The sequence below is a fragment of the Pelodiscus sinensis genome, chromosome 19 (assembly GCF_052426305.1).
Source record: "Pelodiscus sinensis isolate ZL-2025 chromosome 19, ASM5242630v1, whole genome shotgun sequence".
Lineage (NCBI taxonomy): Eukaryota > Metazoa > Chordata > Testudines > Trionychidae > Pelodiscus > Pelodiscus sinensis.
The window spans coordinates 21,057,717-21,085,541 of record NC_143070.1 but is presented as its reverse complement, the minus strand read 5'-3'; the positions used below and the strand labels follow the sequence as shown (position 1 = coordinate 21,085,541).

The following is a 27,825-nucleotide window of genomic DNA, read 5'->3' as shown; positions in this document are numbered from 1 at the left end:
GAAGCCAAAAAACAAATAAAAAAAACCCTCCAAAACTTCCAGTGGCTGCTTGGTAGAAAGAGGGGCAGGGCTGAGCTCCTTCCTCTGCAGCACATGCCCATAAGGAGGTGGGGCCTGGCACTGACTCATGGGCAGGATCAAAGCCCTAGGCAGGCCAGATTCTGCTTGCTGAGAAGTTTTCCCCACCTCGGCTACGTCTACACTGGCCCCTTTTCCGGAAGGGGCATGTAAATTTCATGAGTCGTCGTAGGGAAATCCGCAGGGGATTTAAATATCCCCCGCGGCATTTAAATAAAAATGTCCGCCGCTTTTTTCCGGCTTTTAAAAAAGCCGGAAAAGAGCGTCTACACTGGCCCTGATCCTCCGGAAAAAGCGCCCTTTTCCGGAGGCTCTTATTCCTACTTTGAATACTTTGAATAAGAGCCTCCGGAAAAGGGCGCTTTTTCCGGAGGATCGGGGCCAGTGTAGACGCTCTTTTCCGGCTTTTTTAAAAGCCGGAAAAAAGCGGCGGACATTTTTATTTAAATGCCACGGGGGATATTTAAATCCCCCGCGGATTTCCCTACGACGACTCATGAAATTTACATGCCCCTTCCGGAAAAGGGGCCAGTGTAGACGTAGCCCTCTGGTATTGGGTCTCTCCCCTGTGTGGGTTCTCCAATGTACAAGGTTTGAATTCTTACTGAAGTTCTTCCCATACTCAAGAGCAGATGAAGGATTTCTCTCCTGTGTGGGTTTGCCGATGTCTAACAAGCTGTGTCCTCCAACTGAAGCTTTTCCCACAATCAGAGCACTTGAAGGGTTTCTCCCCATTGTGGATTCTCCTATGTGTATTAAGCTTTGATCTACAAATGAAGCTTTTCCCACAGTCAGAGCAGTTGAAGGGTTTTTCCCCCGTGTGGGTTCTCTGATGGATAAGAAGATATGACCTCTGAATGAAGCTCTCCCCACAGTCAGAGCAGCTGAACGGTTTCTCTCCTGTGTGGGTTCTCCAATGGATATGGAGATTAGAGCTACAACTGAAGCTTTTCCCACACTCAGAGCAGCTGAAGGGTTTCTCCCCAGTGTGGGTTCTCATATGGAGAAGAAGATTTGAGCTCCGACTGAAGCTTTTCCCACAATCAGAGCAGCTAAAGGGTTTCTCCCCTGTGTGCGTTCTCCGATGAGTAAGAAGATTTGAGCTCCGACTGAAGCTTTTCCAACAGTCAGAGCAGCTGAAGGGTTTATCCTCTATGTGGGCTCTTTCATGTTTAATAAGAGTTGCACAGTCACTGTGAGCACAGGGGGACTGCTGATGGGGGATTTTCTGTTGAACATTTTCTGTGTTTGTTTTCACCCCTCTGCTCTTGTGACTGGATTTACCCTGTCCCTTCCTTGGATGTTTTTCTTGCCGCCTTTGTGAGCTACACTGACTCTCACAGGCCTCTCCTTCCTCAGGACTCTGAGTAGCATGCCCTTCAGATCCTCCCAATAACATCCCACATGGAGCCATTCGTGCTGGTTCTTCCTGCTGAAAATTCTTCTCATGGTTCTCAGTCAGTGTCCCACCTCCTGTTGGGACAGGGAATCCAGAGAAGAGTTATTTCCTTTGCTTAGCTGAAAGAAAACTCTAAAACAGAAATAGAAAAGGGGGAACACGCTCAAAGAATGGCTGGAAAGATTGAAGCCAAGTAGACTCTTCTTCCACATAACCCTTTTGCCCACCCAGCACCCTAACACTGGAGTTGAAGACAGGCTGAAGGGTCAGTTAGACTTGATGAATTTGCACAAGAGCCACCTGCTACAAGAACAGAGAAAATGGATTGTGAATCAGTTTAGCTGACTAATCACCTGTGTGGGTGTCACTGGTGATCTCTCCTTCTTTACAACCCTGAAGATCCAGAATCTGCAGCTTTTCCCCTCGGTCCACCCTGGAGAACACATGAGCTTTAGAGAGTGAAAATCCTGTTTGGGGAGCAATTAAAGAAGAGTTGATGTTGTTCATTAGGGTCGGTACCATTATTGCTTCCAGAGCCAGGATCTGAGTCTCCCACCCAGAGAAGCTCCTTCCGTATCTTACACAGACAAGATCCCACGACCCACTCTCCTGGAGGCCAGGTGCATCCCCCTTGCCTCAGGAATAGCCCAGCTTATTCCCCAAGGAGCTGAGTGCTCTGATGCACTCTGTAGGGTACAACTAAGTGTCCTTCACACCCCATTCCATCCTCCTGGCATGCCAGGGCAGGACAGGAACACACTGCTCAGAAGGAGTTCTCAGGGTTGGCAGGTCTCACACTGAGGCCCCCAGGCAGGGGTCAGATAGCTGCTGCCACTTGGCAGGTCACTAGGGCTTGGAGAGAAAGGACCCAGCAGACCTCTAGAGCCCCAAAGGCTCTGTCCAGAGAGCTCCTGGCTGGGGGCTCGGCTCACCCTGCTCCTCGGCTCAGATGCTGTACTTGGGCCAGAATGAGGCAGGGGAAGTTGTCAGAGCAGGAAAATGAACCCTTGGCTGGCTGCTCCACACTCCTGATCCCGACTTCCTGTCGGAAGGGGGCATGGAGGGGACATTCTCTCACACAGGAGCCAGGATTATTGGGGCAAATATTCTTGACATCGCAGATGGGGGCAATGAGCAGGGCTCGACAAATCGCTGTTTCTACTCACCCATGGCGAGTAGATTTCAGCCCGTCGCCAATTTACTGGCGGTGCACACATGTGCAATGCGGGTCTTGCGCATGCGCAGTGCAGGGCTGGCAAGTAGATTTCACCGCTGTTTGTCAAGCCCTGGCAATGAGAGTCCCTGAACCAAATCTAACTCTGGAGCCCACCCAGCTTCTGATACCCGAGGGGACAGGAATCCTTACCCAGCCAGCTCACAGCCTCATAATTCTCCTGCATCACATCCCAGTAGAGGGCTCTCTGGCCCAGGTCCAGCAGAGCCCATTCCTCCTCAGAAAAAAACACAGCCACCTCCTCAAAGATCACTGGCTCCGCCACAGCCATTTCCTGTCCCTGGCTGTGCAGGCCAGGGATTGAGCCGGAGACAGACATGGGTGTTCTGCAGCCTAGCAGGGGAAGAAGGGGAATTGGAGACATTTCAAAAGGGGCTTTAAATCCTTTTCCACACCCCCATTCTCCCCAGACTCTGTCCCTAGTGATGGATATGCTAGACTCTGCCATTGTGGGCAATTGCTGAGTCTAGATATTCCATAATCACCACGCACAAATTAGATGCCAAATCCACATTCATTTCTGTCACCTGGCTTGAGTTTCAACATTACTGCACCTGTAACAATGGGATTCAGTTCTGAGCACCCAGGCTACGTCTACACTGGCCCCAAATTCCGGAAAAGTGATGCAAAGCAGGTAAGTCAGAATAGGGAAATCCGCGGGGGATTTAAATATCCCCCGCGGATTTAAATAAACATGTCCGCCGCTTTTTTTCCGGCTTGTAGAAAGCTGGAAAAAAGCGGCGGACATGTTTATTTAAATCCGCGGGGGATATTTAAATCCCCCGTGGATTTCCCTATTCTGACTTACCTGCTTTGCATCACTTTTCCGGAATTTGGGGCCAGTGTAGATGTAGCCCCAGTGTTTTCAAGAAACAAGCCACTAATTATGCTGCCTGAGCATGGATCTAGGTGTCTAAATTTAGGTTCCTGCAGCTAAAATACCTCAATTTCCTCCATTTAGTTGTAGCACAGACTCAGGCCTTCTCATAAGGACTAAAACAACAGAGACTTTATACCCCTCTCCACAACAGAGATGCAGTGAAGTTAATGCCAGTTAAGCATGCGTGATGAGTGTTTGCAGGATGAGACCCTAAAATTCATAGATTTGCAGTATCCAAGGGGAACGTTAGCCCTGCAGTCTGACCCCCTCTGTGGCACAAGCCACTACACTTAGCCCAGAAATCCAAGCACAAAGTTCTGTTTCCTCACAGCATGTTTTCTAGAAAGTTGCCAGCGTTGAGTTGAAGAGATCAAGAGAAGGAGAATCCACCACTTCCTGTGGCCATGGATTTCTGTAGCTCATCATCGTGCCTACCAAACATTTGTGCCTCTTTTCTAGCCTGAAATTGTCTGGCTTCAGCTTTCACACAGCCATATCCACTAGATCAGGGCTTCCCACTTTATACCACAGACCAGCAAACCCATTCACAAATGTTGGCAGACCAGGAAGATTTTATTTGCATATTTATTATGGAAAAATCAATATGCAAATATGCAAATGAAATGCTGCCAGTCTGTAATGGACCAGTTTGCCAATATCTACAACACTAAAAAAATCAAAATGTAAAGAATTCCCTTCTCGCTGCTGGGTGGACGACTGGTGCCTGCAGAGGGAGGGGCACCCACAGAGGCTGGGGGCATTTGGTGCACCCTAGTAGCAATTAGCAACTGAAATATTGTCCGGGACATGGGGTCCCCTATTGCTACCACCAGTCACCTCTGCCGTCTTCCCACCTGCCCCATGAGGTGGGAGAGTTGCCATTGTATCTCCCCCATTTCCTTCTGTACAACCTAGGTCTCTCGCTTCCTCAGCCAGGCTGCTCTTGCTCCCAGCTCTTGCATCTCCCCTGCCCCCACTTCACAAATCCCTGTTCCCGTCTTCAACCCCCTTCTGATTCCTTCCAGGGCTTGCTTCCCCACCCCACACACACTGGGATGTGGTGGCAGTTTCCCTGGGTCTTGGGCAAGGAGCACAACAAGTTCCACTGGAAGCAGCCTCGGGCCAACCTGCTCATCTGCAGCTCTGGGCACCGGGGAACTGCTCCTGGGGAAGGAAGGGGAAACTCTTACATGCCCTGCAAGGCTCCCAGGGAGCAATGAGACCTGTGGTATGTAGAAAGCTGCTCCCTGTACAGCTGTGCTACTTACGGAGAATGTAGGGGCACTGAGCATGCTCAGTAATTCTGCTGTAGCCTCTGCCCTTCACCCTGCCCACTCTAAGGCTATGTCTACACTGCAAAGAAACGTTGAAAAAAGTATGCAAATTTTGCTTTCTTTCTGTTTTTTTTTTTTTTTTAAAGAGGCTTTTCCAAAATTTGGCCCGTGTATACCACACCAACTTTCAGTAAAACCTTCTCTTTTGAGACATCTCTTCCTCCTCCTCAAACAAGGTTTAAAAGGATGGTGAAAGAACATGTCTGTGTTCTCAGAAATTTTTCTGAAAAAGCAGACATTCCTTAGACTTAGGCATAGCTTTTCCCGGATCCCTCCTATATCTGTCTATATCTGTCCTGTAGTAATGCTCTGAACACTGCACCACTATCTCAATGTGGAGGTGAATTTGGGGGTGACTCACTGAGGGAGGATGCCCAGGCCAGAATGTTTACAATGACTGAGGCTCATGGTAATCTTAGCCTTGGAGGGGTGTATAATTAGAGGACACCATTTGCCTGGGAAGCTGGACAAAGTTTCACATGGGGCTAGCTGCAGCAAGGGATGAGCTGCATGTCTGGGTTGGGGCCAGAGATCTGAGCTCTCTTCTCCCCAAGTTGAATTAGCATGTCCCCTAGGTATCTGACTCTCCTGTTCCTCAGAAGGAAGCATGGTGATTCAAGTGTCTTTCACATGGGGATTGTAGGTCTTACTCCACTCTAATTCAATTGAGCCGATGCAGAAACGCTGGCCCCAGGACTTTGGTAGCTGAGGTAACAGGAATCCTTACCCAATGCAGCCACCATCTCGTAGTTCTGCATGACATCCCTGTAGAGGGCTCCCTGAGCAGGGCCCAGCAGCACCCCCTGCCCCGCAGTGAAATACACAGCCACCTCCTCGAACGTCACCAGCATCTGAAACAACAGGGCTCCTCATTCAGCATCTGCTGCCCCAGCCAGAGCCCCACTACTCACAATAGAGGAAGCCGGAGTAGAATCTCACCTCAATCCTGCCCAGAAAGGCCAGGAGGCTCCAGGGGAGAGAGAAGGGAGAGATCTTTGTGCCTCCCAGCAGGGTCTTCTCAGTCACTCACCTGCCAGCCACAGGCTACCAGGGAAGCAGAGTTCTGCAGAGGCCACGGGGACAGGAATCCCAGCAGCCTCTGGTTAGTGAGCTCGGTCTCCAATGTGAGGAACAGCAACAGGAAAGGCCAGGCTGAGTCAGACCAAAGGCCTCTCTAGCCCAGTGTCCTGTCTGCCCACAGTGGCCAATGCAGGTGCCCCAGAGGGAATGAACAAAACGGAATCACCAAGTGATCTACCCCCTGTTGCCCATTCCCAGCTTCTGGCAAACAGAGGCTCGAGACACCCTCCCTGCCCATCCTGGCTAGTGTAGTAAGTTGTGGGTCAGTAATATAGAGTCAGCAGGCCTAAATAGAGGCCTGTAACATAGTGAGCAAGACTTTGGTTCAGCAGTATATTAGTCAAGCAAGAGGCCCGAGGGATGACTGTGTGAGCAGGTCAGTTAGGACGTAAGGAGGCACCAGGTATAGACTGTACACTAAAAGAGATTTGCAGAACATCTTAGTAAGGAATGTGTCGGTACAAGGACTCCCTGGGAGCTATGCAGTTACCGACCTAGGTTCAGGACCAGGTAGGAACTGACAGCATGAAGGTCACTTACGTAAGTAAGCCCTCCTTCTGTTAGGTAAGGGTGGTAACTAGGCAACAGAGGGTGGTAACCTGGTATGTAAAGAAGTGATGCACCTGTACCTGTCTCTAAAAGAACACCACTAAGGGTGCTCTCTAGCCGACCTTGGGGGGAGGGAGAGAGGGAGGGGCGCACTAGGGGCCTGAACGGCAGGTGTCATTGCTAAAACGTACAGAATGTACAGCGGCTTAACTCTGACTAACTGCTGTTAATGTCTGTTATATGGCAATAGGCCTGCTAGGTGTTGGTACCTTGTCAATGCAGGCCATAAGGCACAGTGGTGTAGCATTGTAGGATCTCTGCTACCAACTATTAGAGCTTTGCATTTGACAATAAACCTGCTCGACTGAATTCAAACCTGCCTGCATCTGTTGTTTCCGGGGGCTCTCAGAGATATCCTGTGTTGACCCAAGTGCACGGGCTCTAACACTCTAGATAAAGTGAGCACAGATAGTTTGGCATGCAGCCGAAAGTTTATCATCACCGATGGAGTAGACTGAGGTTCTGTCAGGAGTGCTCCGGGAAAACCCCAAGAACCCTGACCAGATTACGCTGACGCTGACACTCACACTGACAGTATAGACCACTGAAGTTACTGAAGTACGACAACAAGTCGCTACTGATAGACCAATGGAGACTCTGGTTAGTTTCCCACACCTGTCCATGGGGTGTTTTCTCTTTCAGAAATAGAACTTCATCCCCCTCCCAATGGGCCTGTTCAGACCATCAGGCCCTAGGCTAAGCATGTACCAGAAGTTTTATCCCACCTTGCCCATTTCATAGACACATAGGCTGCGTCTAGACTGGCATGATTTTCTGGAAATACTTTTAAAAGGAAAAGTTTTTCCATTAAAGGTATTTCCGCAAAAGCGTGTCTAGATTGGCAAGTGCTTTTGCGCAAAAGCATCTGTGGCCAGTCTAGACGCGATTTTGCGCAAGAAAGCCCCGATTGCCATTTTAACCATAGGGGCTTTTTTGCGCAAAACAATTCTTCCCTGTCTACACTGGTCCTCTTGAGCAAGTATTCTTGCGCCAGAAGGCTTTTTCCTGAGCGGGAGCGGGAAAGTATTTGCGCAAGAAGCACTAATTTTGTACATTACAAAGTCAGTGCTCTTGCACAAATTCAAGCAGCCAGTGTAGACAGCTGGCAAGTTTTTGCACAAAAGCAGTTGCTTTTGCACAACATCTTGCCAGTCTAGACACACCTATAGACTTTAAGGTTAGAAGGGACCATTTTGATCATCTAGTCTGACCCCATGCACAATGCAGGCCACAGAATCTCACCGACCCACTGTGGCCTGCACATCTAAGAAAATCTGAGCCCTATTATTATTATCAGTATTTGCTCTCCAGTCTATATCTGGAAAGTTGAAGTCTCCCATGATTAAACAGTTTCCATTAGTATTTACTTCTTTAAAAACATTAAAGAGGTCTCTATCCATACCCAAATTAGATCCTGGTGGTCTATAGCACACCCCAAGCACTATCCCAAGGGAGGATCTAATAGTTTTCTTCCCCAATGTGATTTTTGCCCAGACAAACGTCTTCTCCATTCCTTCACTTTTTAATTCTTTGCAATCTACCTCATCATTGATATACAGTAAAACTCCATTAGTCCAGCATCCAATGCTCTGGGACTCCGGATGGTCCAGCACCATCAGGAACCCAGAAGTGCTGTGGCAGCCAGACAGGCTTCCCCCTTTCAGCTGCTGCTGAAACTGACCAGCAGCTGAATCGGGGAAGCTGGGAGCAGAGCAGCTGGGGTGCTGCCAGGTTGGTCCCGCAGTGCCAAAGGACAGCTCTGCCCCGGGCTTCCTGCAATCAGCCGCTGATCTGTTTCAGCAGCGGCTGAATCGGGGACCCCTGGGGCAGAGCAGCTGGGGTCCTGCCGGGTTGGTCCCACAGCGCCGTCCTTTGGGCAGCGCCCCAGCTGCTCTATTGCAGGCATCCCCGATTCAGCTGCTGCTGAAACTGACCAGCAGCGGCTGAATCAGGAACACCTGGGGCAGAGCTGGACTATCGTAAGGGTGGGCTATGAGGGGTCTGGGGTGGCATCCTCTCCCACCCCACTCCAGACCCCTCATAGCCCCCCCTTCTGATAGTCCAGCATAGCTGATAATCTGGCACCCCCTGGGTCCTAAAGGTGCCGGATTATCGGAAGTTTACTGTACAATGCTACTCCACCACCTTTACCTTTATTCCTGTCTTTCCTAAACAGTTCATACCCTTCAATACCTGTACTCCAGTCATGCCTAGTATTCCACCATGTTTCTGTTATTCCTATAATATCTGGTTTCACTTTCTGGACCAGTAGCTCTAGTTCCTCCATTTTGTTACCTAGGCTCCTCGCATTGGTGTACAAACATCTTAATTTTTGCTGTTTCACCTCACTCACATTCTTTACCCCATTTGGCATGGACATTTTACCTCCGATATGACCTATTAGACTAGTATCCACTCTGCCCTTCCTCCTTATGTACATTCTCCTACCCTGGCTATATCCTTTCTTACTTCGTTTTCCTCCCTCTCAATGCTAAAATCCGGCGTAGAGATTACCTGGACATCTCCCAACCATCTCCCCCAAATTCCTAGTTTAAAGCTCTCTTAATCAGTTGTGCCAGCCTCCATCCTAGAAATGTGTTTCCTTCCCTACTTAGGTGAAGTCCATCCCGAGAGAACAGTCCTCTGTCCGTGAATGCCTCCCAATGGCCATACATCCCAAAGCCCTCCTTATAGCACCACTGCCTGAGGCACCTATTGAGCATCATAATCCTATCACAGCTTTGTTGCCCTTCTCTAGGAACAGGCAGAATCCCACTGAAAATCACCTGAGCCTCGATTTCCTTAAGCGTCCTCCCCAACCTGACATAGTCTCCCTTGATTCGTTCCAGCGAGAATCTAGCCGTATCATTTGTTCCTACATGAAGGATGATCAATGGATTCTTTCCTGCTCCCTTTAGGATCCTCTTCAACCTTAGTTCCACATTTCCTGCCTCACCTGGGTATTTTCTGCCCTCCCCCTCTACTAAGCCCCCTTCACACACACAGCTCTCACAAAATTCCTTACCTGAGCTGGCTTCACCACAGCCATTTCCCTGCCCTGCCTCCAACAAGATGGGACGATCTGGAGCAAAGTGTGGATGTGATACTTCAACCTGTCAGGGCAACAGAGGCAATTGAAGAGGTTTCCAAAGGGGGTTGATCCATTTCACACCCTCCTCCAAGAGGGGTGCCTCTGGTACCCCAGCCCCTGAATCCCCAACCCTCTGCATCCCTACCCCAAGTAATCCAAGTATTCTATACCCCTGCTCCATCCCCATACACTGTATCCCTTCCTACACTCATAACCCACGCTCAGACCTTGCACCCAAATTCACTACCTTTGGTCACAGCCCAAATCCCTGCACTTCCGCCCCAGGTCACGATTCCCTATTTCAGTGTTTCTAAACCAGTGGTATGACTACCCTTGGGGTACTCAAGGGAAGTCTGGTGGTACTTCAACACAACTGAAATTTGGAGAAAATGGAATTTTTGTTTTAAGTTCTACAGTTCTTTATTATTTTTGTACCTTTTACACCCAAAAATTTCATCGCATGCTCAGCTATGATGAAGCTATTTAAACAAATGTGTTGTAATGGTAGGAAAAAAAATGTGTGAGAGAAAACTGTAGTTACTAGGAGTATTTTTTTTTAAACAGGTACTTTATAAAAAAAGGTTGAGAAACAATGGTCTATTTCACCCAAACTTCCTCCCAGATCGCAAACCCCAAGCTCCCTTCTGCACCCAACTTCTCTCTCAGACCCCATAGATCCTCCATTAATAGCATGGAAGAACGGCAACGATTAAGTTGTTTAAACAAACGTGTTGCAGTGGTAGAAAACAAATTATGTGTCTGAAATCAGTAGGTACTGGGGTACTTTTTTTAAGGGGTACTTATAAAAAAAGGTTGAGAAACACTGGTCTATAGCAATAACAAATTAGCTTTTGGTTATCGATTAATGAACTGCACTGTTACATCCCCTACAGGTCACACCTGTCTCCTACACCCTCCCCTCCCTACTGCCCCCATCCCCTCCTCAGATCCCTCCCCGCAACCTCCCACTCATACCCCCCACTGGACCTTGCACACCCCCACACACCCCACTACCCTGCCCCAAGCTCCCTTCTGCTCCCACCCCCCTTCAGACACCTCAGGAGAGCTGCATCTTTGACATGCTCACCCCACCAGGCTAGCAGAGGAAGCCTGACCCACAGGGTGGGGCCCAGCCAGAGAAATTCTCTCTGCCCCAGGTAACAACCCCCCCCGTCACCAGATTGGTGCCAGTGTCATGTGATCTTTGATCCCCGCCCCCCCGCCATGTGTTACACCCCCACGCAGCCCGTCCTGGGGAATACCTCCCCTCACAGGCCCCCCCCAGCAATTGATCCACCCCAGCCTCAGCCAACCCCCATTCCTCCTTAGCACCTCCCCAGTGGACACATGACCTGTCCCCACCCACACTCCTCCTGACTTCCTTGGCCGAGCCCCACAGCTCCCGATTCCTCTGGCCCCATCCCTAACCCAGCGCTTGCCAGAAGCAGCTGGCGACTAACTGCAGCAATGGCTCCCTCATAATTTGCAGCGCATGCTGTCACATTACTGAATTGGAGGGAAGCAGCCAGATCGCTGCTGCACCCATAGGTGGGGGTGCTGGCCCCAACAATGATATAGAAGGGGGCCATGTGGGGTATTGAATGGGAGCTTGTTGTTTGCTGATCCTGTGTACACTGTTTATGTGAGTATATAATGTCTATGTGTGTAGATAGGAATCTGTGTGGGAGCTGAATATTTCTTGGAATGTGGTTAAGCATTGCTATGGACAGGCTGAGTAGGGAAACCCTGTAGAACATGGCACTTGATGGGCCAAAGACACACCTATAGCAGGAGGGCGGAGACCCAAGAGCTGCCAGCAGAGAGAGGCTGAGGACCAGGTGACCGGCTGAGACCAGAAGAGGCCAGGAAGGGGGTATAAAGAGGCCATGTGGTCAATGCCATTTTGTTCTCAGCTCAGCACTTCATCCCAGAGGCAGCATTGCAGGGATTGAAGAGCCTGGAAGACCTGTGAACCCATCCTGATCGTAGGATGTGCAATAAGAACTTTTAAACCAGCAGCTGCAACATCTCTGCTGGAGCCTGCATCGAGGACTGGGAGATTCGGTGCATGTAACGTACTGTACTTTAATAACCTTACTCTCATGCTTTTCTTTCTTGTAATAATAAACCTTTAGATATAGATTCTAAAGGATTGGCCCAGCGTGATTTGTGGGTAAGGTCCAGAGGGTAAATTGACCAGGGATCTGTGGCTGGTTTCTTGGAACCGGACAGAACTTGTTCGGGGTAGGTGGGATTGGGTGCTAGGACTCCCCACCTGTGTATAGGCCCGGGGCCATCTGGGGCACGGATATTGCTGGGGTGTTGGAGGGGTTTTGCTCGGGAGGCTTCAGGCAGGTTGCTGAAGTGCTCTGTGGGACTGGTTTGTGGCCTATTTGGAGAGGTCACCAGTCTGGGGGGGCTGTAAGGAGCCCCGGATTTGAGCAATTCGCCCTGAGCGGACGCCCTCAGCTGTGCCCAGACACGGCCCGGTCCATCACACATGCGCAGTGACCGCTGCGAGGGATCAGCTACCTCCCTCTGTTCTCACCCCGGAGTCAGAGGCTGCTGCTGGCTCCCTCCAGGGCTAATCACAGCAGGGGTGCGTGGAGCCTGAGCAGGGGGCAGGATGCACTGAAAACCCAGCTGGCACTGTATGGAATCTGGGGTGGGGTGAGACTGCGCGTGCGCAGCGGGTCAGTGACTCCGGGGCTGTGTCTACACTGGCGCGATCTTGCGCCAAAGCGGCCGCTCTTGCACAAAAACTTACTGCCTGTCTACACTGGCCGTGTGTTCTTGCTCAAGTGAACTGACATTCTACTGTATAAAAATCAGGGCTTCTTGCACAAGAACTATGATGCTCCCGCTCAGGAATAAGCCCTCTTGTGCAAGAGGCCAGTGTAGACAGGCAACATGAATTTCTGCACAAGAAAGCCCTAAGGTTAAAATGGCCATCAGAGCTTTCTTGCACAAGAGAGTATCTACACTGCCATGGATGCTCTTGCGCAAAAGCACATCTCTTCTACAAAAACTCTTCCAGAAGAGAGCGTCTACACTATCATATGCTTTTGCACAAGACCTCTTCCGCAAGAGTTCTTGTGCAAGAAGCTGCCAGTGTAGATGTAGCCCGGTTGCGAGCCAGCACCAGGTTCTGCCTGGGCATGCTCCAGCCCTGCGGGGTGGGCCAGGGTTATTTCCAGCATGTGTAACAAGGGGGGGGGGGGAATAGTGATAGAAATGTAGCCGTGTTAGTCTGGGGTAGTTGAAGCAAAATGCAGGACAATGTAGCACTTTAAAGACTAACAAGATGGTTTATTAGATGATGAGCTTTCGTGGGCCAGACCCACTTCCTCAGATCAAATAGTGGAAGAAAGTAGTCACAACCATATATACCCAAGGATACAATTAAAAAAATGAACAAATATTGTTGTCTCCCCCTTCCCTGTCTCTCCCTGCTTGACAGCAGGCCAGGTCCCTTGGTACGGACACAGACGCAGAACAGGGGCTGCTGCTAAAACGTTTCCCTGCGTCCGGCCAGTCAGATGCCCCCGTCCCCCGGGAAACCCCCCGCCCTACGGGCCGCTTTGCAAACACCACGGATGGGTCCCCGTGTCATTTACCCCCTGGCCTCCTCACCACTTCCACACCCATTTCCAGCCCGTGCTCCCTTTGCCCCCTGTGACTCCCCCCCGGCCGCACGGTCAGTTCGGCCCCGACCAGCACGCACCGGGATACAGCGGCCCCAGCAGCTAGTCTCAGGCCTGAGGCTGCCCGATTGGAGCAGGCGCAGACCGGGCTGGATCGTTCCGCGAGGCCCTCCGAGTGCGGCGGCAGCTGCTCAGCGGGCGAGGGGCCGGTCACGCGCATGAGTGGAGGACGGGGGGCTCGGCCCCGGGAGCCCAACCCAGCGGGCCAGGCAGCTCCCTCTGGAGCTGGCCCGCTGCGCACGCGCGGCCTGAGCCCCTCCACTCCGCGCCCCCCGCGTACTGCTGGGCGGCCGGTTCTGAGGGGGGCGGGGCAGGACTGGGGACTCGGAGAAGCCCAGGTGAGGTGCGGGGGCGCCTGTGGGCGGAGCTCACGTGACCCTCCGTCCCGGCGCGGGGGGAGTTTCTCACCCAACAGCTTCGGCCTCGCGCTGCAGGACTGAGACGGGGCATCTGGGTTCAGCCCCCCCATCTCACACCAACCGATATTACACGTGACACGTGTGTGGGGAGCGGTGCAGGGCGGTTAGAGTTTTACCGGTTGCTGTCAGAAGCTCAGAGATTTTGGGGAGCGGGAGGCAGGAACCCCGGCGCTAGGGGCGAAATCTGAGGGAGCCGTTACTCACCGCGCGGCTACTTCCGCTTCCGGGCAGCGTCGGGCACAGGAGGGGGGGGATGAGTGGAGGAGCAAAGGGGGGCGGAGGTGGGACTGGGGCCGGGGCCGGGCGGTTTAATCGCTGCGGGGGGGCGGCTCCTGACACCAGCTTGGCTGGCGCTTTGTGGGCAACGGCTCCAATTAACGCGCGGGGCAGGGAGAACGGGCGGGGGCGGGGCGGTCGCTCCCTGATGCTCCCACCAGGCTGGGTGTGGGGGGACTGCGGGCCAGGGCGCAGAGAGGCTGCAGAGTGTGCGGAGAGGGGGATTTGAACACAGGGTGAGGAGGGGCCGTGGCATGAGGGCCGCAGAGACGGGAGGGGCGGTTCTGGCTGGAGCAGGTGGCTGAGGGGCCTGAATGGAGGCCCTGGCGTGGGCGGTGGGTGAACAAAACTTTTTGATTTTTTTGATTTTTAATTCTGACTTTTTTTGTATCCTCAGTGCTGGTACCTCACACACCGCCCTCTGGACCTGCTCCTCCATTGCTGAGCTCAGGAAAGTGACACAACCCCTGCTCCCCAGCCTGGAGGCAGCCATGGAAAGTCTCTGTGTGGAGGATTTCACAGCCCCTGTCACTCTTGAGTGTGGGCACAATTTCTGCCAGGCTCCCCTCAGACTTCACTGCAGAGACACTGAGCAGCAGAGACCCCTCCAGCCCAGTTGGTGGTTGGCAAACGTGGTAGAACTAGCCAAGCCACTGAGTTTCCAGGCAGCAAAGAGATCAAGATGGCTACGCAGTCACCTCCCAATGAAAGGGCCCCAGGCTGCATCCATACCCCAAGCAGCCCTCTCCCTGTTTTCGTACAGAAGCAGACACAAGTCGAGAGGCAGAAGATTGTGGCTGAGTTTCAGCAGCTGAGGCAGTTCCTGGAGGAACAAAAGCTACTCCTGCTGGCTCAGCTGGATAGGTTGAATGAGGAGATTGTCAAGCTCCAGAATGGCTCACTCAGGAAACTCTCCACACAGATTTCCCATCCTGAGGGAAAGTGTCAGAAGCCAGTGAGTGAATTCCTGCAGGTGAGACAGAGAGAAACATCCCAGCTCCCTACACGGGAAGGAGTCTTTTATATCTCAAGCACTGGGATCCAACTGTCAGATCTCTGTGTAACACCTTGTGCGTTGCTGACATGTGAGTGACAGTTAATTTTTGTAGGGTTGCAGGCATAGAGACATTAGAGATGGCAAAGCCACATTTGCTAAGGGAATCGATGGCCCTGGGGTCAGGCAAGGATGTCTCTTCCCTGTATTTGCAAAATCCCTTCCCTGAGGTCCCCTGTGTGTCTCCGATGGGGCTGAGTTTCTTTTCTGTCTCTTTTCTCTAGGACATTAGAAGCACCTTGAGCAGGCTCTCACTCCCCTCATACTGCACCACACGTAGAAAGCTTGGAGCTGATGTTAGCACCAGATGTTGGATATAAATGTCTCTGACTCATTTAATTCTGAGTGTCTCACCATTTCACAGAAGACTCTGGAATTCCCCATTCAGGGACACAGTTTGATGTCATGAGTTTCCTAGAGCTGTCACCTCCCCAGGACTGGCTGTCTCAGGACTGTGGGGCTAGAACATGGCCCTGTCACTGCTGGGCACATTGAGCCCAAGGCAGCAGGGATCAAGAGTCTGTCCCACCCGAGAGCTGCTTGGAGACCTGTGTGGAAGGATCTGGGGAGCGGGGAGCTGGTGTCTCAGTCTAGTTCTCAGTGGGCAGATTTCTACAGCCCTTAAGGTGCTGAGGAACAGGAGGTTCCCAGGTGGAGGCCAAGGAGTGAGATGGCCATGGAGACTCAGTTCCACTTTTGTTCCCTAGCTGGTCTCTGGGCCATAGGTGAAGAACAGTGATGGGACCTTTGAGGGGAAGGTTTCATGGCCATGGGCTGTGTTGCTCCTGTTCTCAGGGTAGGAGAATTAGAGGAATTCTAACTCCACGCCTGTTAGAGTTGAAACTAACGGGCCAAAAATTGTTTCTGTCCAGGTATGAGATGGGGCAGTTCCAGTTGCCAGAGGAGATTTCTCCTGAACTAGAAGAACAAATCAGCAGTTTTTCCCAGAAAAGGATTGCGCTGTCGGAGACTCTGAGGGAGTTCAAAGGTATGTAGAAGGGATGGAGGAGGGGAAAGTGGTTTACCATGTTTGAGCACATATAACCTGCGAGTTATACAAAGTTTTACACACACCACAACTCCTCTCGTGGGATCTATATGTTTATTTTTACTTCTCTAGGCGTGAGTTCAGCTCCACTCCTGCTGGCTGGCCAGCTGGCTTGCACTCTCTGTTCTCCTCCCACCCGGAGGATGGTGGGTTACACCTGGCTGAGTGGAGCCTGGGCACGAGCGTGGCTCCCCTTCCGCAGGCTGGCCCACTCGCCTCTGCTCTCTGATCCTCCCCTCCCCCACCCGGAGGAGGATGAGTTGTGCCTGGCTGTGGCTGCACGGAGCCTGTGTGCAAGTGCGGCTCCCCTCCTGCAGGCCGGTCAGCAATTACCAGGTACCTTAAAGTAGGGTATATAACCCATGGGCTATACACGTGCATGGATTATCTTAGAGTTTTTTACACATTTAGGAAAAACCGCAGGTTATGAATGGGTGTGGGTTATACACGAGTGCGGGTTATATACGCTAATTTATGGTATGTATCTGAGACTATTGAATTTGGGCTGGGCAGTCAACCATCCCCTGCCTCAATTCCCATGTGGAGAATGCTGGCCCCATCATGCTGTTCTCCTTAGAGACACTGAGCAAATAGATCCAACTCCTTGAAAATTGAGCCAGGGGTTTGTAAACTCTGAACACTCCCATTAGTGTAAAAGGGATCAAAATGGGTAAAGTTCCTGTAATAGCAACACCTAGGTTATAATAGGAGGCAGTAAGTGACTGAGAAACCAAGTGGGAAGGTATGAGGAGGGAAAAGTAAATCTCATTTACAGCTTGTCTCTCCTGGGACAGGTGTGAGGCTTCAGGGATGTTGGCTTCATTGCTGGGAGGTGCCTGAGTGAGAGAGGAAACAGAAGATTTCAGACCTTTTCATATTCGATACCTGAGTGTGTCTCTGTCTGGTCTCTAATACAACTGAAAAGCAGAGTTCGTAGTGGGGACATTGTTATAAATAGGAGAGCCTGGCATCGCACCTCTCTTATCCCTTCCCCCACCAGACACTCTGCCCTCTGCACTGGAAAGAGCAAGAGGAAAATTCCTAGGAGCTTTCAGACAGGGTGAGTTTGCAGGTGGGGATTCTTTAAATGATGAAAAAATTCCTTGTGAAAACAAATTCATGGGATTGTCATTGAAGTAACCAACCAAACCCAGCGACCACGGCAAGCACAGCCCTAAATCTCATCCACTGATCAGTGAGGAGCCCTAGGGGCACTGCATGGGGACCTATGGACACTTTGAGAAATGCTGGTCTGTGTGGTGTGATACTAAAGCTGGTCCCCAGCTGATTTTTTTTCTGCAGGTCAGTGACCCCCAACCAAAAAATGATTTTCCACCCTTGCCTTAAATAAAGAAAACGTTTACATCTTGTGTGTTGGATATATTTTACTTTATTTAAAATGAAGTAACACAAGGAAGTCAAAATGCTTAACCTGTTTTATAATATAAATTAAACTGATCTCCCCAGCTGCAGCACTAGCAAAAATGGCTCAGATGTAATTATATAAAAGAGAACTAGATAAATTTCATGGAGATTAAGTCCATTAATGGCTATTAGCCAGGATGGTTAAGAAATGGTGTCCCTAGCCTCTGTCAGAGGATGGAGATGGATGGCAGGAGAGAGATTGCTTGATCATTACCTGTTTGGTTCACTTTCTCTAGGATACCTGGCATTGGCCCCTGTCAGTAGACAGGGTACTGGGCTGGATGGACCTTTGTTCTGACCTAGTATGGCCATTCTAATGTTCTTCTTATGGTCTTATTAATGGTAAGTGTCCATTCGCAACAGGTGGTCCATTGGGTGTGCCATGGAGAGCCCTTCCCCCTCTCCCAGGAGAGTGGTACAGCTCATGGCAGGAAGGTTAAATCTTTGCACACCCCTGTTCTAGTTCTTCTAAACAACTGGTTGAGCAATCCCTAGGCAGGGCTGTGGGTCTGTACCTCATTGGAGGTCACTTTATTCTGATCAGTCAGGGATTGAAACTCCAGACTGAGGATGAATTTCAGAATCAGGGCTTCTGTGTGACTGGCTGTGTGACTTTAGACAAGGCCCTTTGCCTTTCTCAGCCTTTGTTCCTCCCTCTGTCAGTTTGGTGCAACAATCCTCTCCTGCCTACACCATGGCAGGGGCAGCTGGGGTGCTGTGAGGAGCCATGTGAGGGTGATATTAGCAGCAGGTGTCCTATCACCTGGAGACAGTACAGATACTGGGATTTGTGTGCAGTAGAGCCCTGTTCTGACCCCCCTTCCATTGTGCTGCTTGCTATGTGAATCCCCCAACCAGTGCACATAGGGCCTGAAACAGGTGACTCCTCCTGTGGCCACTAGATGGAGCCACAGCCCCCCAACTCCCCATTCTCTTGATTATCAGGATACTTGATAAACTGATCTGGGCCTGTCCTAATTCCATGTGGCCAGTGGGGCCTCTGCCCTGTAACAGCTGCTACAGCCAATGGTGTTGCTGTTGTGGGCAAATGGACTGTTGGCCCCTCACTAAAACTCAGGGCCAGCAGGGTGGGTTAAATAGCCCCCAGTACCAAAAGGAAGAGGAAGGTGGTGGGATATGTAAATAATTAATATGTGTCCGGAATGGCTCTGTTTGTGGGTTAGGGTCAGCCACAGCATTAACCTTTAAACACATTTTCCTTTTTTTGTTGATAGTTTGGGAAGAGTCTGGTCAAAACTGGTAGTATCCTTTCTCAATGAGAATCGAGGGGGACCCCTCTTGCAGTCAGACAATATCCTATCCCTTGAGCTGCTGTCCAAGACCTTCCCACTGCCATAGAAATCCTGGAGCAGTGAGGTCTCATTGGAACAGGAACCTGCAGGTTCAGTGACCCAATATGGCCCATATATAAACCTGGTCCTGGAGGTTACCACCAACTACCGAGAACTAAACCATGTCACTCCCCTCCTTGTTTGTTTGGTAGACTGCCTCCCTGAAATGATTGCCCAAACCCAACCAGGACACGGATGGTTCTTAGTGCAGGATGTTTCTAACAGCTCGTGGTCTATTGCTTTGGCCCCAGAAAGCTGATGGAAAACTGCTTTTACTTTACAGGGATCACAGTGCAGTGGTGTGTTTCACCCCCAAAGCTACAATAATATCCCCACCCTATTCCACTAGGAACTTAGGTGAATTCTGGATGCACTGGGACCTGTCAGAGTGTGTCTACACTGTAGAGTTTTTTGGAAAAACTGCTGGATTTCTGACAGATACTGAATTACATCCACACTGCAGTTGCGTTCTTTCAAAAAAAAAAATCAGAAGAGCAGAGGAGTTTTTCTGACAGCAGCAATCTTTTTCTATGAAGAAGAAGCCTTTTTCCAAGAGAGCTCTTTTGGAAAAAGGCATGTGTGAATAGGAAAGAGGGAACTATTTGAAAATATAAGGAAAGAGGAAAAAGCAGTTGCACTTGTGGCCACTCCATGCATAGTAATCATAGCTTCAGTGTGGGTTCTATCTTTCACAAAAGCAGATCGCTTTTTCGATGAGCTTTTTCTGTGTGGATGCTCTCTTTGAAAAGGAGTTTCAGTTGTAGGTCACATCTTGCTAGTCTGCAGTTTAGATGTAGCCTGAGACAGGGGATGCCAGGGGCAGCAAGATTTTGTCTCCTCAATTGAGGGTATGTCTACACTTGCATCCCCTTTTGAGAGAGGAATGCAAATGTACAGGGCTTGACAAATAATACAGTCTACTCATCCATGGCGAGTAGATTGCAACCCGGAAGAGCCAAGTTTGGGACAGTGCGGCTGGCGAGCGGGGCTCACCGCGGTTTGGCAAGCCCTGCAAATGTAGACGTTCAAAATTGCAAATGGAGCTGTGATTTAAATATCCTGTGCTGATTGGTCTCCAGCCTGTAACAATGCTTGGGATTCTTCCGTCCCAAGTGCAGGACTCTGCATTTGTCCTTGTTGAACCTCATCAGGTTTCTTGTGGCCCAATCCTCCAATTTGTCTGGACCCTATCTCTGCCCTTGAGCGTATCTACCTCTCCCCCTAGCTTAGTGTCATCTGCAAACTTGCTGAGGGTGCAATCCACCCCCTCATCCAGGTCATTAATAATGGTATTGAACAAAACCAGTCCTAGAACCGAATCTTTGGGCATTCCGCTAGAAACCGACCGCCATCCTGACATCGAGACACCTGCTGGGCCAGGCCTTCTAGCCAGTTTTCTATCCATCTTACTATCCATTTATCCAATCCATAATCCCTTAACTTGCTGGCAAGAATATTGTGGGAGACTGTATCAAAAGCCTTGCTAAAGTCAAAGTATAGCACATCCACTGATTTTCCCATGTCCACAGAGCCAGTTACCTCATCATAGAAGCTAAGCAGATTGGTCAGGCACAACTTGCCCTTTGTGAATCCATGCTGACTATTCCTAATCATTTTCCTCTCTTCCAAGTGCATCAAAATGGATTCCTTAAGGATCCCTTCCATGATTTTTCCAGGAACCATGGTAAGACTGACCGATCTATAGTTCCCTGGATCATCCTTCTTCCCTTTTTTGAAGATAGGCACTACATTTGCCTTTTTCCAATCATCTGGGATCTCTCCTGATCTCCATGACTTTTCAAAGATAATGGCCAAAGGCTCCTCAATTACATTTGCCAACTCCCTCAGTACCCTCAGATGCATTAAGTCCGAACCCATGGATTTGTGTACGTTTAGCTTTTCTAAATACTTCCTAACCTGTTCTTTACCCACCACAGGCTGTCCATCTTCATCTCATCTTGCGTCACTAGCGCATTAGTCCGGGAGCCAACCTTATCAGTGAACACAGAGGCAAAGAAAGCATTGAGTACTTCAGCTTTCCCCATATCATCTGTCACTAGGTTACCTCCTTCATCCAGTAGAGGCCGCACACCCTCTCTGATCACCTTCTTCTTGTTAACATTTCCTGTAGAAACCTTTCTTGTTATCCTTCACATCCTTTGCCAGTCGCACTTCCAATTGCGCTATCACCTTCCTGATTACTCTGCAGGATTCTCGAGCTATACATTTAAATCCTTCCCTGGTCATTCGTCCAAGTTTCCACTTTTTGTAAGCTTCCTTTTTGTGCTTAAGTTCACCAAGGATTTCCCCTGTAAGCCAATCCAAACCTCACCAAAGTGGTTCCGGGCTCCTGCTTTTGCGCAAGAGTGTCCCGCCAATATAGGAGCTCTCTTGCGCAAAAGCGTATCGCTCTGACGATGAGTTCTGGCCAATGTAGACGCTCTCTTGTGCAACTACTTTAACACAAGAACTCTTGCGCTAAAGAGTTTTTGCACAATATCGCGCCAATGTAGATGTAGCCAAAAAGTTCAAAATTATAGAATCATAGAATACTAGGACTGGAAGGGACCTTGAGAGGTCATTGAGTCCAGTCCCCTGTCCTCATGGCAGGACCAAATACTGTCTAGACCATCCCTGATAGACATTTATCTAATCTACTCTTAAATATCTCCAGAGATGGAGATTCCACAACCTCCCTGGGCAATTTATTCTAGTGTTTGACCACCCTGACAGTTAGGAACTTTTTCCTAATGTCCAACCTAAACCTCCCTTGCTGCAGTTTAAGCCCATTGCCTCTTGTTCTATCCTCAGAGGCTAAGATGAACAAGTTTTCTCCCTCCTCCTTATGACACCCTTTTAGATACCTGAAAACTGCTATCATGTCCCCCCTCAATCTTCTCTTTTCTAAACTAAACAAACCCAATTCTTTAAGCCTTCCTTCATAGGTCATGTTCTCTAGAGCTTTAATCATTCTTGTTGCTCTTCTCTGGACCCTCTCCAATTTCTCCACATCCTTCTTGAAATGCGGTGTCCAGAACTTGACACAATACTCCAACTGAGGCCTAACCAGCGCAGAGTAGAGCGGAAGAATGAGTTCTCGTGTCTTGCTCACAACACACTTGTTAATGCATCCCAGAATCATGTTTGCTTTTTTTGCAACAGCATCATACTGCTGACATATTCAGCTAGTGGTCCACTATAACCCCTAGATCCCTTTGTGCCATACTCCTTCCTAGACAGTCGCTTCCCATTGTGTATGTGTGAAACTGATTGTTCCTTCCTAAATGGAGCACTTTGTATTTGTCTTTATTAAACTTCATCCTGTTTATCTCAGACCATTTCTCCAATTTGTCCAGATCATTTTGAATTATGACCCTATCCTCCAGATTAGTTGCAACCCCTCTGAACTTGGTGGTATCTGCAAACTTAATAAGCGTACTTTCTATGCCAATATCTAAATTGTTGATGAAGATATTGGAGAGAGCCAGTCCCAAAACAGACCCCTGTGGAACCCCACTTGTTATACCTTTCCAGCAGGATTGTGAACCATTAATAACTAATCTCTGAGTACAGTTATCTAGCCAGTTATGCACCCACCTTATAGTAGCCCCATCTAAGTTATATTTGCCTAGTTTATTGATAAGCATATCATGTGAGATCGTATCAAACGCCTTACTAAGTCTAGGTATATCACATCCACCACTTCTCCCTTATCCACAAGACTCATTATACTATCAAAGAAAGCTATCAGATTGGTTTAACACGATTTGTTCTTTACAAATCCATGCTGGCTGTTCCCTATCACCTTGCCACCTTCCAAGTGTTTACAGATGATTTCCTTAATTACCTGCTCCATCATCTTCTCTGGCACAGAAGTTAAACTAACTGGTCTGTAGTTTCTGGGGTTGTTCTTATTTCCCTTTTTATAAATGGGCACTATATTTGCCCTTTTCCAGTCTTCTGGAATCTCTCCTGTCTCCTATGATTTTCCAAAGATGATAGCTAGAGGCTTAGATTCCTCCATCAGTTCCTTGAGTATTCTAGGATGCATTTTGTTAGGCCCTGGTGACTTGTAGGCATCTAACTTTTCTAGGTGATTTTTCACTTGTTCTTTTTTTATTTTATCTTCTAAACCTGCCCCCTTCCCATTAGCATTCCCTATGTTAGGCATTCCTTCAGACTTCTCGGTGAAGACCAAAAAAAGAAGTCATTAAGCATCTCTGCCATTTCCAAGTTTCCTGTTACTGTTTCTCCCTCCTCATTGATCAGTGGGCCTACTCTGTCCTTGGTCTTCCTCATGCTTCTAAAGTATTTATAAAAAGACTTCTTGTTTCCCTTTATTCCCATAGCTAGTTTGAGCTCATTCTGTGCCTTTGCCTTTCTAATCTTGCCCTTGCATTCCTGTGTTGTTTGCCTATATTCTTCCTTTGTAATTTGTCATAGTTTCCATTTTTATATGACTCCTTTTTTATTTTTAGATCATGCAAGGTCTTGTGGTTAAGCTAAGGTGGTCTTTTGCCATATTTTCTATCTTTCTGACACAGCGGAATAATTTGCTTTTGGGCCCTTAACAATGTCCCTTTGAAAAACTGCCAATTCTCTTCAGCTGTTTTTCCCCTTAGGCAAGGTTCCATGGGAATCAAGACTATCAGCTCTCTGAGCTTACCAAAATCCGCATTCCTGAAATCCATTGTCTCTGATAGTAGATTTTCCATCCATGGGAGGAGTTTCATAATGTGCACCACTAGTGAGGTCGTGTGCAGTTGTGCACCACCATGGTGCCCACTGATTGCTAACAAACAGCTTAGCTAGAGATATTTTTATAATGTAATAGAAGAAAAAATACTGAAACAAAGGATAATTAACAAAGCATGTGACTTTATTTAATATGAAATCAAATAAAAAGAACATTAACACTGCAACATGTTCAGTTGCCATTTGGTATCTGTTCCTTTGAGGCCTAAAATGAAATTGTCCATCTTCTTGATTTAGCAGACAACATGATTCGTATGGATACATGAAATGAAATAGGTTCACTTTATGCTTGAAATTAAAGGTTCTGTTATTTAATGGTCTTGATGCGGAGTGCTGTTTGTGCCCATAATGCTCCGTTATCTAGGAAACAGAGTTTTACATCTTTCAGTTGTTTCCATAACACAAATCTTTCCTTCTTCAAAGCTGGGGCAGTTCAGCTCTGTGGAAGGCTGAGGGATGAAATCCTTCTGCAGATTTTATTCATTTATTTGTATTTGTGAACCTCATCAGTGACTGAGGATACATCTACACAGCACCCTAAACTAGAAATATGATGAGCAACTTGTGTAATGCAAATTGCACATCTCATTTAGAACTTATTTCAAAATAGCTTATTTTGAAATTTGGTGCATGTACCTAGTGTCAAATTTCAAAATAATGTGCTATTTCAAGCCATCCCTTATCCCTCATGCAAAAGGTTTATTGCGATGGTGAAATAACAGGTGGTGTGTGTAGACACAGGGTCGCTATTTCGGGATACCACTGTTATCCCAAAATAGCCGTGCAGTGTAGACATACTGACTCACATGGGCAGACAGTGAACTTCAGGATGGCAGCACCCAGTTAGCGCAGAGTCATTCTTAGGTCTGGGTTGCTCTCTCTTATGGGCGCTTCCTGCCTGGCCCTCTGAACAGGAGCCAAGCAGCTGGAGTTACCTGTTGAGAGATGAGGAGGAGGTTTTTTTAAAGCAGCCCCACAGAACAGGGCTGTGGATGGAGAGAGGGAAGTGGAGGGGCGGGGGGCACAGAGCTGTCTGGCCAGCTGCAGAGGCTTTTTTAAAGCAGCTCCCACTCTCCTCCACCTCTATTCCCCCAACCAGGCCCCCCAAGCTTCCCCACGTCCAGTGACAGTGCCCAGAGCCTGCTGGGAGAAGCCCTTCATTAATGCAGGGCTGCCACATGCTGCTGTATGGCTCTTCCCACCAGGCGGGTGGGTCTGAAATTCTCCCTGTGGGGCCGCACAAGCGCCCGGCCTACAGGGACCTGTGGTGGAGGGTCCAGCTGCCCCTTTACTGCTTGGCTCCCAGCCCCAGTGTGACATGCCAGCTGCCAGGCACTTGGAAAGGGGAGTGGAAGGAGGCAGAGCCCCCCCCCCCCCCAGGAAGAGTCTCCGGCTTCCTCCCAGCTACTCCCAAAAGAGAAGTGGGGGCCCCAGGGCCAGAGGAGCAGGTGAAGGTGATGAATCTCTCAGCTGGCTGGGAGTGTGAGACTGAAAAGCTGAAGCTCTGTGGAGAGCCTGGCTGTGCTTTTGAGCCATCCACAAGCCAGCTAGTCCTTCCCCTGCCTCAGCCAGAGGAGGGGGAAGGAGAAGGAACTCTCCTTGGAGACCTTTGAGGGGCAGCTCTGTCTCTGCAGCTCCTGCCATGGCCAGGCCAAGGGAGGCTGGGGCCCAGCAGCTTTCTGCCCCAGCAGGGCTGGCTTTTGGGGAGAGCAGGTAGGAGCCGCTGGAGGCCCTTAGCCTCCTGGCTTGCTGTGCCTGTGAAAAGAGAAATGGGGATTTCCCATCACTGAAGAATGTGGCATCCATCTCACTGCAATGCACATGCTAAGTGAGCACTCTGCCATTTGAGCTAATTCCCCCATCTGTAAGCAGTGCTCCTGCCCCCCCATTCCAGAGCCCACAACATCCCTGCAGCTGCCTGAGGAGCCTTTCTGAATGGGCCACTTACAAGCTTCACTCCTGTGATTTGCTAGCTCAGTTGGCTAGAGCATGGTGCTAAAAACACCAAGGTCATGGGTTCAAGCCCCATGCTGGCCATAGGGACCAGTGGGGTGGTAACGTATCTCTCCTTAGCGCCTCTCTCCCCCCCCCCCCCATAGACAGAGATGTGAAAAGAAGCCCCACGTCTGTGGGCATGTCTAGACTGAAGAGTCTTTCTGTGATATTGGAGGTATCTAGGGAACATGAAATAAAACTTTGGTGGCTATTCTGTGAATGGCAATCAGAGCTTTCTTATGAGTGCGTCCACAGCATGGTTCTAGGATGTTTTAATTATTAATGGAAACCCATGTAAGTCCATGATTCTTGAGGCCTTTTAAGGCATCAGGCACTAACGAGTAGCAGGGCAAGTAGCTATTATTGAAATGGTGGGGTTACTAGTTTCCTCATAGTTGTGGTCATCTGTGTATGGCTTTATTCAGAGCCGGGCCCAGTATGGCTGCTCAACACAATCAATCCTAGTATTTTATACCCTTAACCAAACAAGTCTGATGCCAGGGCATTCCATCAAAGCAAACTTCAAAGAGGAATTATTATCAACAAAGAAAAAAACAGGTTTTAGGGAGTGAGAGTTTCAGCTCAAAATAGTTCATTAACACATTCCAACAGCGCATCCTTCTGGCCTCTCCCCACCTCAGTTAAAACCAGTTCACTCCCTCTAGTATACATGCAGACACAAGAAACTGAAATGGCTTTTGTTATACAGAATGGCTTCTAGCTAAATATGAAATGGTTTCCACAAATGTTACAGGCTTACTTTTGAGGGACAGTAGGTTTTATATTTCTTTGAAATAGCTGAGGCAGCCTGTAGCACATACAGAATAGTGATAGAGATGTAGCCGTGTTAGTCTGGTGTAGCTGAAACAAAATACAGGACTATGTAGCACTTTAAAGACTAACAAGATGGTTTATTAGATGATGAGCTTTCGTGGGCCAGACCCACTTCCTCAGATCAAATAATGGAAGAAAATAGTCATAACCATATATACCAAAGGATACAATTTTAAAAAAATGAACACACATGAAAAGGACAAATCACATTACAGAACAGAAGGGGGATGTGGGGGGGGGGGGAGGTGAATGCCAGTGAGTTAATGATATTAGAAGTGGGGAAGGGGAAATGTCTGTGAGTTAATAGTATTAGAGGTGATAACTGGGGAAGCTATCTTTGTAATGGGTGAGATAATTGGAGTCTTTGTTAATTCCCCTGCGGAGAGTGTCGAATTTTAGCATGAATGCCAGTTCAGAGGATTCCCTTTCAAGTGCAGATTTGAATGTCTTCTGAAGTAGGATGCAGGTTAGCAGGTCATTCAGACAGTGTCCTTTCTGGTTGAAATGACAAGCAACTGTTTTTTCTTTGTGATCCTGTCTAATGTCTGTTTTGTGGGCATTGATTCTTTGGCGAAGTGTCTGAGACGTTTGTCCAATGTACATAGCAGACGGACACTTTCGGCACATGATAGCATAGATTATATTTCTGGAGGCGCAGGAATATGTATTCTTGATCTTATAACTCACTTGGTTAGGCCCAATAATGGTGTCAGCAGAGTGAATATGTGGACAAAGCTGGCAGCGGGGTTTGTTGCAAGGGAAAGTACCAGGGTTGGTATTAGTGTGGTATGTCCTGTGGTTGTTGGTAAGAATCATCTTGAGGTTAGGTGGTTGTCTATAGGAGACTATGGGTCTGTCTCCCAGAGCTTCTTGGAGCTTAGTGTCCTGTTCCAGTATAGGCTGTAATCTATTGATAATGTGTTGGACAGGTATAAGTTGGGAGCTGTAGGTGATGACAAGTGGTGTTCTATTGTTGGTTTTCTTGGGTCTGTCTTGTAGTAGATGGTTTCTAGGTATTCGTTTGGCTCTTTCAATTTGCTTTTTTATTTCTCCAGGTGGGTAGTTGAGGTTTATAAATGCTTGGTAGAGATCCTGAAGTTTTTGGTCTCTGTCTGTGGGATTAGAGCAGATGCGGTTGTATCGAAGGGCTTGGCTATAGATGATGGATCGTATGGTGTGTGCTGGATGGGAGCTGGAAGCATGTAAGTAACTGTATGAGTCAGTGGGTTTTCTGTAGACGGTGGTGTCTAATTTTCCA

The 27,825-nt window shown here is 48.9% G+C and overlaps 1 protein-coding gene, 1 long non-coding RNA gene and 1 other non-coding gene across 13 annotated transcripts; 2 read left to right on the top strand and 1 right to left on the bottom strand.

Annotated features, from left to right (window-relative positions):
- Nucleotides 1-539: 539 nt before the first annotated feature.
- Nucleotides 540-14,139, bottom strand: LOC112544451 (zinc finger protein 560-like). Of its 6 annotated transcripts, none has more exons than XM_075912902.2 (6): nucleotides 13,430-13,569; nucleotides 9,640-9,727; nucleotides 5,653-5,776; nucleotides 2,844-3,044; nucleotides 1,831-1,944; nucleotides 542-1,551 (listed from the first exon to the last, which is right to left on the bottom strand). In XM_075912902.2, exons 1-6 carry the CDS (start codon nucleotides 13,567-13,569, stop codon nucleotides 701-703), a joined length of 1,518 nt encoding a protein of 505 aa, XP_075769017.2. In that variant the 3' UTR covers nucleotides 542-700. The 6 variants fall into 6 exon arrangements, with proteins under 6 accessions (XP_075769021.2, XP_075769017.2, XP_089627215.1 ...); XM_089771089.1 differs by lacking the exon at nucleotides 13,430-13,569 and adding an exon at nucleotides 14,033-14,139 and having other exon boundaries at nucleotides 544-1,551; XM_075912905.2 differs by lacking the exon at nucleotides 13,430-13,569 and adding an exon at nucleotides 13,945-14,057 and having other exon boundaries at nucleotides 544-1,551.
- Nucleotides 13,608-26,762, top strand: LOC142821454 (uncharacterized). 6 transcript variants are annotated; one of them, XR_016347374.1, is made up of 3 exons: nucleotides 13,608-13,747; nucleotides 14,502-16,146; nucleotides 16,279-26,760. It is a non-coding gene; the product is annotated as an uncharacterized LOC142821454 (long non-coding RNA). The 6 variants fall into 6 exon arrangements; XR_012898231.2 differs by lacking the exon at nucleotides 13,608-13,747 and adding an exon at nucleotides 14,020-14,109; XR_012898232.2 differs by lacking the exon at nucleotides 13,608-13,747 and adding an exon at nucleotides 14,057-14,185.
- Nucleotides 25,702-25,775, top strand: TRNAF-AAA (transfer RNA phenylalanine (anticodon AAA)). Its single transcript has one exon. It is a non-coding gene; the product is annotated as a tRNA-Phe (tRNA).
- Nucleotides 26,763-27,825: the final 1,063 nt, after the last annotated feature.